Here is a 21070-nt window from a genome sequence, read left to right as displayed (position 1 = left end):
TATTCACCTGGCTTATTTTATAGCCAACCATATCTTTATATGCCTCTCTCAAGGAGATATGCATCTAGTTTGCTTTTGAAGCCTAGGACTGTCGATTCCGCAATAATCTCCCCTGGGAGAGTATTCCAGATGTCAACCACTCTCTGTGTGAAGCAGAACTTCCTGACATTAGTCCTGAACTTGCCCCCCCTTAGCTTCATTTCATGTCCTCTTGTCCGTGTCAAATTGGACATTGTAAATAATCTTCTCTGCTCTATTTTGTCAATTCCTTTCAGTATTTTGAAGGTCTCGATCATATCCCCACGCAGTCTCCTTTTCTCAAGGGAGAACAATCCCAGTGTTTTAAGTCGATCCTCATATTCCAGTTTCTCCATACCCTTCACTAGTTTAGTTGCTCGTCTCTGCACCCTCTCCAGCAGTTTTATATCCTTCTTTAGGTAGGGAGACCAATGTTGGACACAGTATTCCAAGTGGGGTCTGACCATTGCCCTATAAAGCGGCATTATAACTTTCTCCGATCTACTCGAGATTCCTTTCTTTATCATGCCCAACATTCTATTTGCCTTATTTGCCGCTGCCGCGCATTGTGCCGACGGCTTCAGGGTCCTATCTATCAGTACACCCAGATCCCTTTCTTGTTCACTTTTCCCCAGAGTTGCACCTGACATTCTGTACTCGTATTCCTTATTTTTACTGCCTAAATGCATTACCTTGCATTTCTCCACATTGAACTTCATCTGCCATTTCTCCGCCCATTTTTCTAACCGACACAAATCGCTCTGGAGTTCCTCACTGTCCTCCTGCGATCTGATTGCCCGGCAGAGTTTTGTGTCGTCTGCAAACTTGATGATCTCACTGGATGTTCCATTTTCCAGGTCATTGATATAAATATTAAAAAGGATCGGCCCAAGTACCGAGCCCTGGGGCACACCACTAGTCACTCTCTCCCAGTCGGAGAACTTCCCATTTATGCCCACTCTCTGCTTTCGGTTTTCCAGCCATTTACCTATCCATCTTTGTATATCTCCCTCTATGCCATGGCTTTGTAGCTTCCTGAGAAGTCTTTCGTGTGGAACTTTGTCAAATGCTTTCTGGAAGTCCAAGTATATTATGTCCACCGGCTTTCCACTATCAATTTGCTTGTTCACGGTCTCAAAGAATTGGAGTAAATTCGTCAGACACGATTTCCCTTTCCTGAATCCATGTTGACTGGGTTTCATCAAGTCGTGTGTGTCCAAGTGCTGAACTATGCTATCCTTGATCAGTGATTCAATCATCTTGCCGGGGACAGACGTAAGACTCACAGGTCTATAGTTGCCCGGTTCTCCTCTCGATCCTTTTTTGAAAATTGGCGTGACGTTCGCTTTCCTCCAGTCGTCTGGTATCTGACCAGTTCTGATTGACAGGTTTGCAAGTTTTTGCAATAACTCTCCAATTTCAATCTTCAATTCCTTCAAGACTCTCGGGTGAATTTCATCCGGTCCAGGGGATTTGTCACTTTTAAGTTTGTCGATCTGGTAGTATATCTGATCTAAGTTCACTTCGACTGTGGTGAGGCTGTCCTCTATTTCTCCTGTAAACAGTTTCTCCTCTTCAGGTATTGTTGAGGTGTCCTCCTTCGTAAAGACGGACGCAAAGAAGGAATTTAGTTTGTCTGCGATTTGTTTATCTTCCTTGATACATCCCTTGATACATTCCTTTTCTTCCCTTGTCGTCCAGGGGTCCCACTGCCTCTTTTGCAGGTTTTTTCCCTTTCATGTATCTTTTCATGTCCTTTTGCAACATTCTGCAGTGCAGACCACATATGCTCTTGGGTATATGCAATGGGCCCACTATTTATTTCTATTGAACAGAGGTTCTTTTTCTTTCTTTCATTCATTCAATTTGCTATACCATTCTCCAAGGGGAGCTCAGAACGGTTTACATTAATTTATTCAGGTACTCAAGCACTTTTCCCTGTCTGTCCCAGCAGGCTCAGAATGTACTTGGGGCAATGGGGGGATTAGGTGACTTGCCCATGGTCACAAGGAGCAGCGTGGGTTTGAACCCACAACCTCAGGGTGCTGAGCCTGTAGCTTTAACAAATGTGCCACACTAACCCCTCACCCCTTTGAGGGTGTCGGCTAAATTAAAATAATTTTTTGAAGACGAGAAACTTAAGGATGTCAGTTTCACAACTACTCAAGACCTTATCTTCCAAAACACACAAGGTATTGGCTACTAAAAGTTGATTCCTACTGTCATTAGTAATATATTAAATATCATTCCCAGGGTGGTTATAGAGCAGCGGTCTCAAACACGCGGCCCGCGGGCCACATGTGGCTCTCCAGGTTTTATTTGCGGCCCGCGGTCTGGAGGCGATCATTCTCTTCCTTTTGGATCAGCAGCCTGTTCGTTCGTTCAAAGCTGCGGGTTGGCGGCTCCTTGCGCTATCCACTCCTGCATCGGAAGCCTCTCTGATGTCACAACATCAGATAGGCTTCAGACGCAGGCACAGATCTCGCAAGGAGCCGCCACCCGCGGCTTTGAACGAACGAGCAGGCCAGACACGCTGCTGCTCCAGTGGTGCACCAAAGGGGGGGCGGTCCACTGTTCTCCCTAGATTGTGGCTCGCGGCTCGTCTAGAGCAGTGGTGCCCAACCTGCTTCCCTTCTCTTCTTACTGCTGCCATCGGGGATCAGGCCGGCACCATGTTCTTTGATCTCCATGCTTCTCTTCCCTGCGGGGCCGACCAACTCTCGCGGCCCGACATCAATTCTGACGTCGAGAGGACCTTCTGGCTAGCCAATCGCTGCCTGGCTGCCCGGAACGTCCTTTCTGATGTTAGAATTGACGTCGGGCAGCGAGAGTTGGTCGGCCCCGTGCAGAAGAGAAGCAGGGAGATCTCGGCCTGTTCCCGATAGCAGCAGAGGCAGCAGCCTATTCCACGGTGGCATGGGGGAGGGCAGGAAGGAAGGGAGAAAGAAAGAAGGTGTGGTGGGGACAGGTAGCCAGAAAAAATAGCAAAAAATGGGGCACGGAGGAAGGAAGGAAGAAAGAAAGAAGGAGGGGAGATAGGGAACCAGAAACAAACAAAAAATGGGGCACGGAATCAGAGAAAGACAGACATAGAGAAAGAAAGAAAAAGTTGGGGGAGGGAATGAGGTCTGGAGGAGAGGAAGCATACAGGAGGCTGAAAGAAGGGAAGAAGTATTGGATGCACAGTCAGAAGAATAAAGTGCAACCAGAGACTGATGAAATTACCAAACAAAGGTAGGAAAATGATTTTATTTTCAATTTAGTGATTGAAATGTGCCAGTTTTGAGAAAGAAAATATATTGAACTTTAAATGTGAGTGCTGCAGAAAAAAATAGAGTACTTGGAGGGCCGCAGAAAAAATAGTTAATGTCTTATTAAAGAAATGACAATTTTGCATGAGGTAAAACTCTTTATAGTTTATATATCTTTCCTTTTAACTGTTAAAGGAAAGTTTTATAAACTATAAAGAGTTTTACCTCATGCAAAATTGTCATTTCTTTAATAAGACATTAACTATTTTTTCTGTGGCCCTCCAAGTACCTACAAATCCAAAATGTGGCCCCGCAAAGGGTTTGAGTTTGAGACCACTATTATAGAGGCAACTTGGCAAGAATGCACCTTTTGAATTATTACTAGAGCTTATTTTTTCTCAGGTACAAACTTACTACTCTGGGTATGCTGCATCATTAATCTGCTGAAAGTGTGGTAATGTTGAGGACACTCTCTCTCATGTTCTATGGTTATGTCCATAGGTTACCAGTTTTGTTCTAGGGTTTTTACAGCATTTGAGTAGACTTCTGGGTACATCGATCCCATTTTTCCCCTTGGCATTTTATTTGGGAAAACATCTAGTTGTGGAATCTTAGGTTTGGGGGGACATTTAATAAGACATTTATAGTGAGGCAAAAATGTTTAATGCAATAGTTTAAAATGCAAGCCACCAAGCTATTGGCACTGGAGAAATTTGTTTCATTTGCTGATGATTTTAGAAACCAAAGATGCTGGAGCATCCTTGAATCAAAGAGCAGCTTGCCATGTGGGACCCATATCTTCAGAATTTTTCACTTTGAGCACAAAGTATGGTAATGAACGACTTAAATAATTGGCCTTAGTCACACTTATTTTTGAACATCACTCATGGGGGTTTGAGTTCTGGTTGATTGTTGGTGGGAGGACATAAGAATACAGACCTTCTACTAATTATGTTTAGATTGGTGGGAAAAGGAGGGTTCCTGAGGGACAGATGTATGTCTACTGTTATATTAGATTGATGTAAGAGTTGTCTGTTCCTTTGTACTTCAATAAAATAGATCTGTTCTAAAAACAATGTTTTGCTGGTAGGGATGCTGAAACCTTGCCAGCCAAAAGGATTTACTGCTGCCCCCTCCTCCTCCTATTGCTGTAGGAAGTAGGGAGTCGGCAGCATGCATCCTGCAGACAATACCGGGTCTCCTCTTGCATGCTTAGTTTGTGCTTATCATGTGTTCAAGCCAGGCTGGGAGACTTGAACAGAGGAGCCAAAAGAATTACCAGAATGGGCTCCCTCTCCCAATATGATTGGGCAAGGAATCCTGTTCTGTAAATTCAAATAATTCAGACATGATATTCGTGTAACAATCAAATTCATGTTTATTAATGCCTTTCCTGTCTGGGGAGAGATATGCATATTATCCATTTTCTATCCTTATAACTTCTGCATGAACTTTCTTAATTATGTTGTGCAATAGACTTCCTTTTTGGTTCTCTCTGTAAAGGCCTGTTTTTCTGGGAAACCTATATCTTGCCTTTTCCATTTCCATGCAGCTGGTGACTCACAATGGATTCTTATTATTTCTATCTTTCCATATACCAAGCTTTTCCTTTGTTTTAACTTTGTGCATTTCAGCATGTTTTTTCCTTTCTAACTGGGCTATTTTTTTCTGAGAACTTCAGCTTTCAAAACTTTAATATTTTTATTCAGTTTGATTCTATCATAGTCAATTTAAAATAACCTTTTACAGACAGTTCCACAATTCACCTATTTCATTTACCCCAAATAATTTCAAAGTTAATCACCTTATAACACCTTGCATGCTTTTATTTTCCAATTATTAACAACAGCGGAGACTTAGAGGGGATATGATAGAGACTTACAAGATCATGAAGGGCATAGAGAAAGTGGAGAGGGACAGATTCTTCAAACTTTCGAAGACTACAAAAACGAGAGGGCATTCGGAAAAATTAAGAGGGGACAGATTCAGAAACAATGCTAGGAAGATCTTCTTCACCCAAAGGGTGCTTCATGGAGCAGCTTGTTAGAGAACCGACAAGAGGAAATGCCACTTTGGATCTAATCCTAAATGGGCTAATGGGACCTGCAAAGGAATTGGAAGTAGTGGGACCATTGGGAAACAGCGATCATAATATGATCAAGTTCAAGGTTGAAGTAGGAATACCAAACGGAAAGAGAACCATAGCAACAACTTTCAACTTCAGGAAAGGAAACTATGAAGCAATGAGGGAAATGGTAAGGAAGAAAATTAGGAACACTTCCAAGAAATGGCAAATGGTAGAACATGCCTGGTCTTTTTTCAAGGACACGGTGAGCGAGGCGCAAAATCTGTACATCCCCAGATTCAGAAAGGGGTGCAAAAAGAGTCGAACAAAAGACCCGGTATGGATGACTAAAATAGTGAAGGAAGCGATAGCCAATAAGAAAAATTCATTCAGGAAATGGAAGAAGGACAAAACTGAGGAGAACTGGAAAGAGCACAGGAAGTATCAAAAAGAATGTCACAGTGTGGTTCGAAAAGCCAGAAGAGAGTACGAAGAGAGGCTAGCCAGGGAGGCACAAAATTTCAAACCGTTCTTCAGATATGTTAAAGGGAAACAGCCAGCTAGGGAGGAGGTGGGACCGCTGGACGAAGGAGACAGGAAGGGAGTGGTGAAGGAGGATAAAGAAGTCGCGGAAAGACTTAACATGTTCTTTTCGTCTGTATTTACAAACGAAGACACAACCAACATACCGGAACCTGAACAAATCTTCAATGGAAATCAAGCAGAAAAATTAACATCCATGGAAGTGAGCCTTGATGATGTACACAGGCAGATAGAAAAACTTAAAACTGACAAATCCCCTGGTCCGGACGGAATCCATCCAAGGGTTTTGAAGGAATTAAAGGAGGAGATAGCGGAACTACTGCAGCAAATTTGCAACCTATCCTTGAAAACAGGCATGATCCCGGAGGATTGGAAGATAGCCAACGTCACACCCATCTTTAAAAAGGGATCACGAGGTGACCCGGGAAACTACAGACCGGTGAGTCTGACCTCGGTTCCGGGGAAAATGGCGGAAGCACTGATAAACGAAAACATCGATGAACATTTGGAAAGAAACGAACTTCTGAAAACAAGCCAACATGGTTTCTGCAAGGGGAGATCGTGCCTAACTAATTTATTGCACTTCTTCGAAGGAATTAACAAAAGGATGGACAGGGGAGACCCCACAGACATCATATACCTTGATTTCCAAAAAGCCTTTGACAAGGTGCCTCACGAACATCTACTCCGGAAACTGAAGAATCATGGGGTGGATGGAGACGTACATAGAAGGATCAGAAACTGGTTGGCAGGTAGGAAACAGAGGGTAGGGGTGAAGGGCCACTACTCGGATTGGATGAGGGTCATGAGTGGTGTTCCGCAGGGCTCGGTGCTCGGGCCGCTGCTATTTAATATATACATAAATGATCTAGAAACAGGGACGAAGTGTGAGATAATAAAATTTGCGGACGATACAAAAATATTTAGTGGAGCTGGAACTAAAGAGGAATGCGAAGATTTGCAAAGGGACTTGAACAAACTGGGGGAATGGGCGGCGAGATGGCAGATGAAGTTCAACGTTGAGAAATGTAAAGTATTGCATGTGGGAAGCAGAAACCCAAGGTACAACTATACGATGGGAGGGATGTTATTGAATGAGAGTACCCAAGAAAGGGACTTGGGGGTAATGGTGGACATGACAATGAAGCCGACGGCACAGTGCGCAGCGGCCGCTAAGAAAGCAAATAGAATGCTAGGTATAATCAAGAAGGGTATTACAACCAGGACAAAAGAAGTTATCCTGCCGTTGTATCGGGCGATGGTGCGCCCGCATCTGGAATATTGCGTCCAAAATTGGTCGCCGTACCTTAAGAAGGATATGGCGTTACTCGAGAGGGTTCAGAGGAAAGCGACACGTCTGATAAAAGGGATGGAAAATCTTTCATACGCTGAGAGATTGGAGAGACTGGGTCTCTTTTCCCTGGAGAAGAGGAGACTTAGAGGGGATATGATAGAGACTTATAAGATCATGAAGGGCATAGAGAGAGTAGAGAGGGACAGATTCTTCAAACTTTCTAAAAATAAAAGAACAAGAGGGCACTCGGAAAAGTTGAAAGGGGACAGATTCAAAACGAATGCTAGGAAGTTCTTCTTTACCCAACGAGTGGTGGACAACTGGAATGCGCTTCCAGAGGGCGTAATAGGGCAGAGAACAGTACTGGGGTTTAAGAAAGGATTGGACAATTTCCTGCTGGAAAAGGGGATAGAAGGGTATAAATAGAGGATTACTGCACAGGTCCTGGACCTGTTGGGCCGCTGCGTGAGCGGACTTCTGGGCATGATGGACCTCAGGTCTGACCCAGCAGAGGCATTGCTTATGTTCTTATGTTAAGGGTGGTGGACACCTGGAATGCGCTTCCAGAGGGTGTGATAGGACAGAGTACGGTATTGGGGTTCAAGAAGGGATCAGATTTCCTGAAGAAAAAGGGGATAGAAGGGTACAGATTTAGGATTACTATACAGGTTCTGGACCTGATGGGCCGTCGCGTGAGTGGACTGCTGGGCATGATGGACCTCTGGTCTTCTTATGTTCTTATGTTAACTGTGTGAACATTTTAAAGCAGATTCGATATCTAGAGAATGATGCTGAAATTGTATTCTCTCCAACCTTGCCTGGAGACTTGTATTCTGTACATTGTGTCAATTTTCTTAGGATTTATCTGGACTGACAGAGGGTTATCTCTCATGACTTTATGTAAAGGCTCTTTGATACAGTCATTTGGAGGTGATTCACAGTCAAGAAGCTCAAAAAGGTCAAAGCAAAGTTCTTCTTCTGGCTCTGTTTTAATGGGTGGAGCTTGAAGCATTTGTCTTAAATCGCCAGTAAAAGATATGCTTTCAGGTGAAGACTTACGTGTTTGAGGAGGAGGAGGATCAGAAGGTATGCCATAGGATTCTTCCGCCGACAAGTCTGGGAGTTCCTCATCTGAGTGGTTGGAGATATCTGAATCAGAAATATTCACTTTCAAAGTAAAGCACAGAGTGTGTGTCATGAGAAGCGTATAGTGTGCGTCGAGGAGCATCAAGGCAGGGATCAATGTTCTGACCCAGGAGATAACTCCTTTGCTGATGATGATGCCAATGTTAAATGGGTCCTTGCTGACCCTGATGCTCAACATTGAGCAGGTGGGGGGGGGGGGTGATCTTGTCCTCGATTGATGCTTCAACATAATCAGGCTGGGTTGAGGCAGGTATGGGCACCTTTAAAGCCTATGATGAGTGCAATAGCTCTTGTTTGAGCAACATAATAACAACTCTGGTACTCTCAATCTTCAAATACTGCAATGCAATCCTATTGGGCATTCCAAAATACAGTACATGATTAAACAGATTCAAATGGTACAAAATGCAGAAGCAAGATTTCTGCTAGGCAAATCAAGGCTTACATGTGCCACCCCGCTACTGAAAGAACTACACTGGCTCCCGATTGAAAACAGCGTGAAATTCAAAATCCTACTGCTGAAATACAAAATCATTCATTCCTTTAAACCACAATATCTAGCAGCAAGACTACATTAGCACACAACACATGCACTATGCTCGAGCCCAAATCACCTGCTGGAAATTCCCTCCTTGAGAGACATCAACTAGAAAAGCATAAGGAAAAGAATGTTTTCAGTGATGGCTCCAAGGTGGTGGAACGCCCTCCCAAAGGAATACGCCCTCCCCATCTGGAATACTGTGTACAATTCTGGAGGCCTCATTACCGCAAAGATGTGCTGAGACTGGAGTCGGTCCAGCGAATGGCCACCCGGATGGTCTCAGGACTCAAGGACCTCCCGTACGAGGAACGGCTGGATAAGTTGCGGCTATACTCACTCGAGGAATGCAGAGAGAGGGGAGACATGATCGAGACGTTCAAATATCTCAAGGGCCGCATCAAGGTGGAAGAAGATATCTTCTTTTTCAAAGGTCCCACGGCTACAAGAGGGCATCCGTGGAAAATCAGGGGAGGGAAGCTGCACGGTGACACCAGAAAGTACTTCTTCACTGAGAGAGTGGTAGATCGCTGGAATGGTCTTCCACTTCAGGTGATTGAGGCCAGCAGCGTGCCCGATTTTAAGAAAAAATGGGATCGTCACGTGGGTTCTCTTCACAGAGAAAGGTAGGGGTGGGTCATTAAGGTGGGCAGACTAGATGGGCCGTGGCCCTTATCTGCCGTCTATTTCTATGTTTCTATGAACTAAAACTATAAATAGATACTGGAAAGTTAAAGAAAGGGATAAAGACCATCCTCTTCACAAACTACTTTAATCAATAAAACAACATACAGGAGACAGTTGGTTAGTCCAGCCCCCCTCCCCACCTATATCAGGAACACAATAGGATGAACACAATAGGGATATAAATAGACAAAGCCCAGAAAACTAGACTCTGAGGAAGATAATATTTCAAAGAAACATAAAACACGATACAGATACGTGTAAATAGATTATATTTAGTTGAAATGTCCAATCTCCTTTGGAGGTGTGTAAATATTGTGTACTTAGCTGCAATAGTAAACCTAGTGTTATGTAACATGTGTGTATCTATGTAGGATGATTGATTTGGTATAAACAAGTAGTCTCAAACTCAAACCCTTTGCGGGGCCACATTTTGGATTTGTAGGTACTTGGAGGGCCACAGAAAAAATAGTTAATGTCTTATTAAAGAAATTACAATTTTGCTTGAGGTTAAACTCTTTATCTATATATATAAAATCGGACGTGTGTATGTGTGTGTGTGTGTATGTGTGTATGTGCCGCGATCACGCAAAAACGGCTTGACCGATTTGAACGAAACTTGGTATGCAGATCCCTCACTACCTGGGATGATATGTTCTGGGGGTCTCGCGGCCCACCTGCACACGTGGGTGGAGCTACAAACAGAAAATCAGATTTCACCCATTCATGTCAATGGAAAAAATATAAAAAGCTGCCAACGCAAAAACGGCTTGCCCGATTTGAACGAAACTTGGTATGCAGATCCCTCACTACCTGGGGTGATATGTTCTGGGGGTCTCGCGGCCCACCTGCACATGTGGGCGGAGCTACAAACAGAAAATCAGATTTCACACATTCATGTCAATGGAAAAAATGTAAAAAGCTGCCAACGCAAAAACGGCTTGCCCGATTTGAACGAAACTTGCTATGCTGATCCCTCACTACCTGGGGTGATATGTTCTGTGGGTCTCGCGGCCCACCTGCACACGTGGGCGGAGCTACAAACAGAAAATCTGATTTCACCCATTCAAGTCAATGGAAAAAATGTAAAAAGCTGTGGGACCGATTTGAACGAAACTTGGTATGCAGATCCCTCACTACCTGGGGTGATATGTTCTGGGGGTCTCGCGGCCCACCTGCACACGTGGGCGGAGCTACAAACAGAAAATCATATTTCACCCATTCAAGTCAATGGAAAAAATGTAAAAAGCTGTGGGACCGATTTGAACGCAAATTGGTATGCAGATCCCTCACTACCTGGGGTGATATGTTCTGGGGGTCTCGCGGCCCACCTGCACACGTGGGCGGAGCTACAAACAGAAAATCAGATTTCACCCATTCACGTCAATGGATAAAATGTAAAAAGCTGTGGGACCGATTTGAACGAAACTTGGTATGCAGATCCCTCACTACCTGGGGTGATATGTTCTGGGGGTCTCACGGCCCACCTGCACACGTGGGCGGAGCTACAAACAGAACATCAGATTTCACCCATTCATGTCAATGGAAAAAATGTAAACAGCTGCCATTCTCACAGTAAATCTAAAACGGCTTGACCGATTTGAACGAAACTTGGTATGCAGATCCCTCACTACCTGGGGTGATATGTTCTGGGGGTCTCGCGGCCCACCTGCACACGTGGGCGGAGCTACAAACATAAAATCGGATTTCACCCATTCATGTCAATGGAAAAAATGTAAAAAGCTGCCATTCTCACAGTAATTCAAAAATGACTTGACCAATTTGAACGTAACTTGGTATGCAGATCCCTCACTACCTGGGGTGATATGTTCTGGGGGTCTCGCGGCCCACCTGCACACATGGGCGGAGCTACAAACAGAAAATCAAATTTCACCCATTCATGTCAATGGAAAGGATGTAAAAAGCTGTCATTCTCACAGTAATTCCAACTATAAAACACTTTCTATGACACTATAACCACTAGGGACATCGTTTCTATTCTACCACGGACACCATACATATAGAGTTTATATGTTCTAACTGTGTTTGTAACTATTTCTTTCATGCACCCCAGTTCATAATGTTATTACATTACATGAGTATTCACATATGCTGAACTAGGAACACAGGTTCCATTCTGAACCGGGAAAAAAATGCATGGAGTTTCTTTTCAACCTGAGTTTCAACATATTGAGTTGTTTAAATCAATACTGAAACTTTTGGATGCCACTTATTCCAACAGATCTTCCTTTTCAGTTTAAGAGATTGCAAATTCCAGTGAGACTTGCATTCTCTATCAAAATCAACAAATCACAGGGACAGACTATTACATACTGTGGAGTGCATTTAAGATCCCCCTGTTTTTCCCATGGACAACTCTATGTTGCTTGCTCAAGGGTGGGTTCACCCAAGAATTTATATGTTCTTGCTCCTGGAGGTGAAACTAAAATTGTTGTTTATAATCAAGTTTTGTGTTAGTTGTATTGTATTCATTTTGTCAAATATTTCACATTATAATTTGAATATTGTACTTTTTATAAAGCTGTTAAAAAATAATTTCATTCACCACTATAAAGTATCTTTATTTCAATCCATTTACTGTGTTATTGCTATAATTAAATACCCGTGCAACGCCGGGGCATCAGCTAGTAGTTTATAAAACTTTCCTTTAACAGTTAAAAGGAAAGATATATAAACTATAAAGAGTTTTACCTCATGCAAAATTGTCATTTCTTTAATAAGACATTAACTATTTTTTCTGCAGCCCTCATATTTAAAGTTTAATATCTTTTCTTTCTCAAAACTGGCACATTTCAATCACTAAATTGAAAATAAAATCATTTTCCTACCTTTGTTTGGTAATTTCATCAGTCTCTGACTACGCATCCAATATTTCTTCTCTTCTTTCAGCCTCCTGTATGCTTCCTCTCCTCCAGACCTCATTCCCTCCCCCAACTTTTTCTTTCTTTCTCTATGTCTGTCTTTCTTTGATTCTGTGTCCCATTTTTTGCTTTGTTTCTGGCTCCCTGTCCCCCCCTTTCTTTCTTTCTTCCTTCCTTCCTGCCCTCCCCCATGCCACCGCCGCCGGGGAATAGGCTGCTGCCGCTACCGCCATCGGGAACAGGCTGAGATTTCCCTCTTTCTCTTCTCCAGGGGGCCGACCAACTCTCGCCGCCCGACGTCAATTCTAACGTCGGAAAGGACGTTCCGGGCAGCCAGGCAGCGATTGGCTAGCCAGAACGTCCTCTCGACGTCAAAATTGACGTCGGGCGGCGAGAGTTGGTCGGCCCCGAAGAGAAGCAGGGAGATCACATAACACGGTGACGGCCTGAGAAGGGAAGAGAAGCAGGTTGGGCACCACTGCTCTAGATGAGCCGCACTCTAGGGAGAACAGTGGACCGCCCCCCCCCCCCCCCCCCCTTGGTACGCCACTGGAGAAGCAGCATGTCTGGCCGGCTCTTCCGTGGATAGCGCAAGGAGCCGCCAACCCGCGGCTTTGGGAACGGAACGAGCCGGCCAGACACTCTGCTGCTTCAAAAGGAAGATAATGATCCAGTCAAGACCGCGGGCCACAAATAAAATCTGGAGAGCCACATGCGGCCCGCGTGTTTGAGACCGCTGGTATAAACATATGCATACAAGTAGGATGATTGATGTGCTGGTAACAAGTAGGATGATTGATTATGGCATAATTATGCCGGTATTAATAACTCTGTATGGCAACACCACTACAGAAGTCCCTGTAACTCTGTATAGAGCCCATGTATTGTATAGAGCCCATGTAATGTAACACCTCGCAGAAGCTCTTTGTAACTCTATATTGTGGTATCACCTCTACAGAAGCTCACGCAAACTGCTCTGAACTGACTTCCCAGCCATTAGTAGCTAAGGTGGTCTCAAATATGTCCTTTTCAAATAAGAGTTCTATTTGTCAATTGCAGCAAAGAACTCTGGAGGTCAATCTGATTAGAAAAGACATGGTAAATGTAAATAAAAGCTGCCTTGGTACTTTCCCCAAGTTTCTTCCGAGTTACCCTCAGTGAGTGACAACTTTCAGTCTAATATGCTGCACTGCTCTCCAGTCTTTCTCCAAGTGACCTTCACAAAGATCCCTCTTGCACACTGCCCTGCCCTCTAGCCTCTTTCACGTACTCTCGCAATGACAGCTTTCAAGCTTACACTGCCAGCCCAAATACTATTGGCCAGATTCTACAGTAGGCGCCTAGTGGTGCTTACATTCTAGGCACCACTTGGTGCTGTTGTCAATTAATCACTAGGTGCAATTTATAGAATCCTGCCTAGCAGCGCCTAGGCGTGTTTAAGCATACTGGAGGTAGACACTGGTATTTTAGGGCAGGTTTTTACCAGACCTTATTTACTGGAACCTAACTTGGATGCTTGGCAATGCCTAAGTCAATCATGCCTATTCTCTGCCCCTACCCATGCCTACTTTTCAGGTAAATGTCAGAAGGCACCTTGACTTAGGCGTTGCTAGGCACTGCATGGGATTCTATGCCTCTCTTTAATTTTATTTCTTCTAAATTAATTATTCAATTAGCTTCAATGGCACAGTCAATTACCACTAGTAATAAACAAAACACTTTCACAAAGATGGAATACGATGATGGTATAACGGTAATAAAGCACAAGCAAAAGACCAGTCTTGACGGAGGAAAAAGCCTCAGACAGGGGCCCGCCCACCTCCACAATGGTGGAATATCGGTGTTCAAGCGGTCACTTCACTGGCTCAAAAACCTCCTGTTAAAGATGGTCCAAGCAATGTGCTATGTTGATAATTGCTTTGAAAAATTGAGTGAAATAGAAGAAAAACAACTTATTTTTCTTTTTCAAGGATCGGTACACCAACGATGGCCAGCGTTTCACTATTAAGCTGCCTCAGGGTGTAACATGTCCGATCGCACTCTCATTCCCACAAGGCTCACCCCTCTCCCCAATCCTCTTTAACATTTACAGGTCCTCCCTGAAACTACTCCAACTATCCCCCCTTGAAACTCTTTACACTTACGCTGATGACATCCTCGTCCTCCTTGAGACCGACTCGAACCTCACTAACCTCTCCACGAACATATCCTCATGCATAAAGAACCTCCAATCCTGGGCATTCACAATGCATATGAAACTAAACGAGTCCAAAACAAAACTCCTTTGGCTCGGCCCAAAATTAGACCATCTACATTCCTCCATCCCATTGTCCTCCGGCCCCCCATTACAGCTCGAGTTCTCAAGCAAAGTTCTGGGTGTCACCTTAGACTCTTCTCTATCCTTCAACGAACATCTCCAATCCCTGGTGAAGAAATGCTTCTTCAGCCTTCACATGCTAAGGAAAGTTAGACCCTATTTTCACCAAAAACATTTCGCAGTCCTAGTACAATCCATCATCCTCTCCAGATTGGATTATTGCAATTATATCTACCTCAGCCTAACCAAGAAAAGCCTCCACAGACTTCAGCGGATTCAGAACGCCGCAGCTAAGCTTGTTTTCACGAAAAGCAAATTTGATCACGTCTCACCACTCCTGTCTAAGCTCCATTGGCTCCCAATAATCCCCAGGATCCACTTCAAATGTGCGTGTCTGGCCTACAAGATCCTATATGGCATCCTTCCTGCCGTTATCCCTCTATCTTGGAACTCCCCAACCCCTACTTCCTCCAGATCCTCCCAAATTTTTAAACTATCCTTCCCTTCCATAAAAGGTATTTCCCATGCAGGCAAACTTGGGTCATCCCTCCCCTTTAGAATCACTGAGATCTGGAATAACCTCACCTCCCCACTCCGAACCTCAAGCTCCCTCCAACTCTTCCGCAAACACCTAAAAACCTGGCTATTCTCAAAACTGTAACACTTCCCCTCTCTTAGGCCTCTCACCTTCCCCCTTTACACCTAACTCTTTAATCTCTCCACTGTAGTTCCTCTCTCATCCTTCTTCCTGTAAACCGTGCCAAGCTCCGCATTCGTGGAGATGGTGCGGTATATAAACCCAAGGTTTAGTTTAGTTTAGTTCTATTTTCCCCAGTAGACAACAGACACAAGCAATAATTGAATCCTTCCTGTGAAATTTCCTTTTCACTGACGCTTTAATCTTTTTCCCAATGTTATTCTTTTCAGTGTATTTTTGTAAAAGACTTCTCTGTAGCAATGTACCCCCAGCACATTAAGGAAGCAGCAATTTAAAAATAGTTCAGTACATAAAAGAAACAGTCTAAGTCTTCCTTACTTGTGCTGCTATTAACCTGAACCTGTAGTCTCATTTGTAAGCCATCTCCAGAGACATATCGCAGTCCTCGACATGAAGATGGAGCGATCCTGACCCCTACTGGTAAGTTGATTGTTTCACAGTGTTCACCAGCCTTTACTTCGAGAAATGTCGGAGACACCAAAATGTCCACTGGCAAGTGTTCTTCAAGCTGATGTCTGGACAGAAATTCACAAACGAAAGTAACAATGTTCAGCACTTTGAATAACAACAGAATAAAAAAATAAAATCTCATTAATGATCTCTGATTATATCTCTCTTGAGTAAAACCCCCATTTGAGCCTTGTAATTACATTGTGAATTGTGACTTTTGAATATTCCCTTGTGTATTGAGTTTTGTGTTATACTTGGGCATACACTGAGCTGACTTTAGTATGGCATTGATTATATCTAACATTTATTTTCTAAATGCAAGTATGAAAAAGGTCTATGTAAAATTGAATGAGACTAGATGAATTTTGTTAGCTTTGGTATATTATTATTTTTGGTTGGTCATTTGGGGTAGATTCTATACATGACATCTAAAAATTTGGCGCTAAAAAACACACCACTCAGCTCTATTCTATAAATCACTCTTAGAGTTAGGCACGGTTTATAGAATAGCATTTATGCCCAGGAATCAAACTACCCATTTGCACCAAATGCAAATCCTCATGCCTAAATTAGGCACAGATGCTTCTTATTCTACAATTATGCACATAAATTCTAGGAATGCCTCCATTCCGCTCATGACCTTCTCATATCTGCACCCCCTTTGTGGACTCATGCTTAAATGTACCCACGTAATTTTTAATTAAATTCTATTAGCACTAATAATTACTTGTTAAAATGCCAATTATCAGCTTTAATTGGCTCATTATTCAATTTGTGCATGCAACTCAAAGTACCATAAACAGAATTTACCCCTATTTGTTGTTATAAATTCTCTAGTGACAAAGAAGCAGCTGTCTAATTATCCATGAGACTTTTTAATTGGTATCTGACCAAAATCTAAAAGACTGAGAAAACAGGAACACCCCCCCCCCCGCCCCCCACACACACACACACACAAAATAAGGCACAGGTAGGGATATCAGAAATAGTTTGAAAGAAATATTTTGGAGATTACTTACACTGTGTGCAGATGGCTCTCAAAAACACTTACACTTCTCCCTCGTTATTCACGGGGGATAGGGGCAGAGCTGGACCGTGAATGGTGAAAAACTGCGACTATCCGGCTCTGACCCACCCCCGCCTCCCTTCCGCCTTCCCCTGGCATCCCGGCCTTACCTGGTGGTCTAGCTGGTTTTCGGGGCAGGAGTGATCTTCCTACGCTCCTGCCCCATGCAGATAACCATTAGGAAATGGCTGTGGGGAGTTCCCGTAGTCTCTCGAGAAACTACGGGAACTCCCCACAGCCATTTCCTAATGACTACCTGCACAGGGCAGGAGCGTAGGAAGATCGCTCCTGCCCCGAAAACCAGCTAGACCACCAGGTAAGGCCAGGATGCCGGGGGGAAGACAAAAATATGGGGTTTCTTTTTCCCTCCTCCCCCCCCCAAAAAAAAAATTTGATTATGTGAAATCGTGAGTAGGGAAACCGCAAATGGGGAGGGGAAAGTGTACTTTATATACTCGCATATAGGATGAGATTTTTGGGCCAAAAACATGGCCCAAAAATGGGGGTCTCGTCCTATAATTGGGTCATCACCCAGTGACCACCCAACCCCAAGTGAAATCTGCCTAGATAGCCCTGGCACCCCCATGGAAGAGTCCAGTTTCCTCCTCTTGGGCTCTGTGTCATCTGCGTTTCGCCAAGCTGCTGTCCCAGGATTCTGGAAGTGCTTTGACCCCCAGAGACCCAATCCTCTAAGGCTTCCCAGCCCCAGACACATCCGAGGTAGTGCTGCCCAATTTGCCAATTCGAACTGATTTACCTATTCTGTTTGGTGAATTAATTCAGCGACCAACACACACACACACCCGGTGAGACCTGACATACCTCCAAGGCCTCTTAAAGCAGCCGCGGTGGACAGTCTTGATGCAAAACTGGTTTAGTTTACCCTCATTCACATATATTTGACCACTGATTTGGTTGCCCCGCTTATAAAATGACTGAGTCTACAAAATAAACCTGGGAGGACATTTGAAAAAAATAAAATCAACACACCCAATTGGGCAGGAAAAGCAAATTGAATTGAAAAATCGATTCAATAGGCCGAATTGAATCGAACATTTTTTCCCTGAATCGGGTAGCACTAATTCGAGGGGGCTAAACTCGAGGATCCCCCCCCTTATGTGCCCTGCAGCATATGGAGCATGGGTGCTTCTCAGCTGGCTGTCCAGAGCAAACTTGTTATGATCTATGGGTATTAAGGACTGAGGAGTCCATAAATAACATTGGATGGAGGCTTTAAAATCTAACATGGCACCAAATCACGGCTGAAAACAACTACACCAAAGTACCAAAACACCTATAAAGGGATTTTGTGAGAAGAGCAACCCTCTGGGCAGCCTGAAAAGCTTTTAAACATGCATTTAGAGACCCACGCTGCCCCTTCACCAATTTTGTCTATAGTCTTCAACAGCATGCACTCACTATGCCATGCTGTGCTGTAATGGTGCCTCAGCGTGCTTCAACTCACATGTGCAGTTGGATATGGAGAAGGAATACTGCCTCTCCAAAACTGTTCAGCTCCAAAACATTGAGATCTTCAGTTAGAATGAACTTTCAGACTCCCATGGACCCGCGCACGAAGGGAGGGGGGGAGACAAAATGCAGCCGGCACTCTGAAAGCCCAAACAGACTACTACAGGGGCCAGAACAGCCTGTGCTCAAGCTTCTCATAATTAATAAGAGGGCGAGTTAGCATGTGCAGCCCAAATTGCCTCTTTTTGCGTTTGAAGAGTCATCTACTTCTGGAGCCTCTTTAAGTGCAGGTGGCCGCTTTACTCCACCACCACCTAATACTCCTTTTTCATCTAGGAGGCATTTTGACAAATTGGTGTTGCTTCCCGAGGTATGCTATCTACTGATTCTTTGGTACCTTCTTCTATAGTTTCTTAAGCCTGTCCAAATACCGATGGCAGTGATCTGTTCTAACTTTACAAGGGTAGATCAACTGCAAGAGCTTATTAGGAAAGAAGACATCTGGAAGGTTATAGTTAGGAATCAAAAAATGTTATTAAGTCCACTGTTCAACAGTCATATTATTTTTCTCAGGAGACGGTAGACAGATTTGTTGAATTGGACACAAAAATAGTAGCTATGGACTCCAAACTACTTCAAACTTCTTTAGCTAGTAATTTATAGTTTGTTCCATCAGCTTTTGTCAAGGACAATTTGGTTTTACATGGAAAGATTAAGTTCTTTCCTTGATAATCTTCTTTCTAGTAGACATACACTCTATTCCTGAACCTGTGAGCAGTCAACCTCTTTTTGCGAGAACTCTTGTAGGGAGCTTCATTTGCATTCTTTTTGCTCCTCCTCCCTTACCTCTGGGTTGTCATTCAGCCCTGGAGGGAGGGGTACAGGGACTCTCCCCAATAAACATGTCTGTTTTGCTCATATCAACAAACATATAACTAAATTCAAACATTTGAAATATATAACAAGGTGAAAAATAAACAAGCCACCAACTTGAGTGCGACCTGCATTAAGAGCGTGGGAGATTTGTAGAGATACTTTCTGGATACTTCAGTGTGGAAGCTACTGTCTCTATTCTTGTTAAGGCTGGACCGAAGAAACAAGATGTCTGAATTGTCAGGTCTTATTGAGGCAGAAAGCAGACAAATTCACAGCTAACAGGGCAGGCTTCAGGAATAGAGTATATGTCTTCTAGAAAGTTTATTGAAGTAAGAACCTAATCTTTCCTTCCAGTACGTAACAGAGCAGTCCCTCAAGCTTAGGTAGGACAGACGAGCCTGCTGTCAAAATTGAATATCCAAATGAGGAGTTCTGTTTGGCTACCACGTCCACTCTATAAAACTTTGTGAACATATACAGAGACCAAGTTGTGGCTCTACATAGCTCTTCTGGGGAAACCGAAGGGGATTGTGTCCATGAAGAGGCAAAGCCTCTTGAGGAATGTGCCCTCACAGATATGGGTTGACGCTTTCCACTTTCAATATAGGTAGAAGAAAAGGCCATACAAATTTACCTTGAAATTGCTTTTGATGCTGGCCGACCTTTACGGGCTACTCCAGGAAGCACAAACAGATAATCTGACAATTGAAATTCATTTGTAACTTCTAGATACAGCAGCAAGAGTTTGAACACATCCGATCATGTTTTCTAGAATCAGAGGGTATAAAGGCTGGCAAGCATACTTCCTGGTTGATATGGAAGATGGAAATCACTTTTGACAAAAAAAGATGGTACTGTACGCAAGGTCATGCCTGACTCTATAACCCTAAGAAAAGGATCTCTGCAAGACAAAGCCTGAAGTTCCAACACTCTTCAAAAGGAAGTGATCACTACCAAAAACACTGTCTTGATGGTAAAATCCATCAAGGAAGCATGGTCCAGAGGTTCATATGGAAGACTTGCAAGCACCTGGAGAACCAGATTAAGACTCCACATTGGAAAAGGCTGTCGTGCAGGACAGAACCATAACTTGCCCTTCCAAAATCTGGCTACATCAGGATATACACCAGGATAAACATCAGAAAGGATGTTTTTATTGATCCTGGGTCCAAAGCAGGAGAGCCCAGCTATCTGAACTCTCAGGGAGCCAACTGCTAGGCCCTTTTCTAGACCTTCCTGGAGAAAATCGAATATCACCGAGATTGAAGCTGAGCTCTAGTCTTCGTTTCTCTGAGTGCACCAAGTCTGGAAATACTTCCAGGCCATCACGTACACTGCAACAGTCAACTTTTTGCTACACCTTAGAATGGTGGAGATCACTCCATTTGAGTAGCCTTTGCGCGCTAGCGCTGTGTACTCAAGAGCCATGCCATAAGATCAAAGCGTTCCGGATCCTGAAGGGCAATTGGGCCCTGCGTGAGTAGCTGAGGATGACAGAGATGTTTAAGACTTCGATCCTGTTGCAGAGACAGGTCAGGTCTGCATACCACTGGCTTCTTGGCCGGTCTGGCACCACTAGAATCATCCTTCCCTGGTGCGCCATGATCCTGCGCAGAAGTCGGCCCATCCTGGGCCAAGGAGGGAAGGCATAAAAAAACCTGCCTTTGGCAAAGCTTGAATCAGGGCATCCAGATCTTCACTTCCCGGATCACGTCTTCGACTAAAGAATCAGTCCACCTTCTTGTTGGTAGC

General features: G+C 43.8%; 1 protein-coding gene across 9 annotated transcripts in view; it reads right to left on the bottom strand.

The window, feature by feature from the left end:
* The window catches only part of UBE3D (ubiquitin protein ligase E3D), a 252983-nt gene that overhangs the window by 215140 nt on the left and 16773 nt on the right, over positions 1-21070 (bottom strand). For 7 of the 9 annotated variants that reach the window (XM_033937938.1, XM_033937942.1, XM_033937933.1 and 4 more), the window contains exons 2-3: positions 15775-15971; positions 8231-8320 (exon numbers count right to left, since the gene is read on the bottom strand). In XM_033937938.1, the coding sequence (XP_033793829.1) occupies positions 8231-8320; positions 15775-15971 (287 nt within the window). The remainder of the gene's footprint in view (positions 1-8230; positions 8321-15774; positions 15972-21070) is intronic. The other 2 variants (XM_033937939.1, XM_033937940.1) reach the window with 1 other exon arrangement.

Source organism: Geotrypetes seraphini, chromosome 3 (assembly GCF_902459505.1).
Source record: "Geotrypetes seraphini chromosome 3, aGeoSer1.1, whole genome shotgun sequence".
In the NCBI taxonomy this organism is placed as follows: domain Eukaryota; kingdom Metazoa; phylum Chordata; class Amphibia; order Gymnophiona; family Dermophiidae; genus Geotrypetes; species Geotrypetes seraphini.
This window is presented reverse-complemented; position numbering and strand designations above follow the sequence as displayed.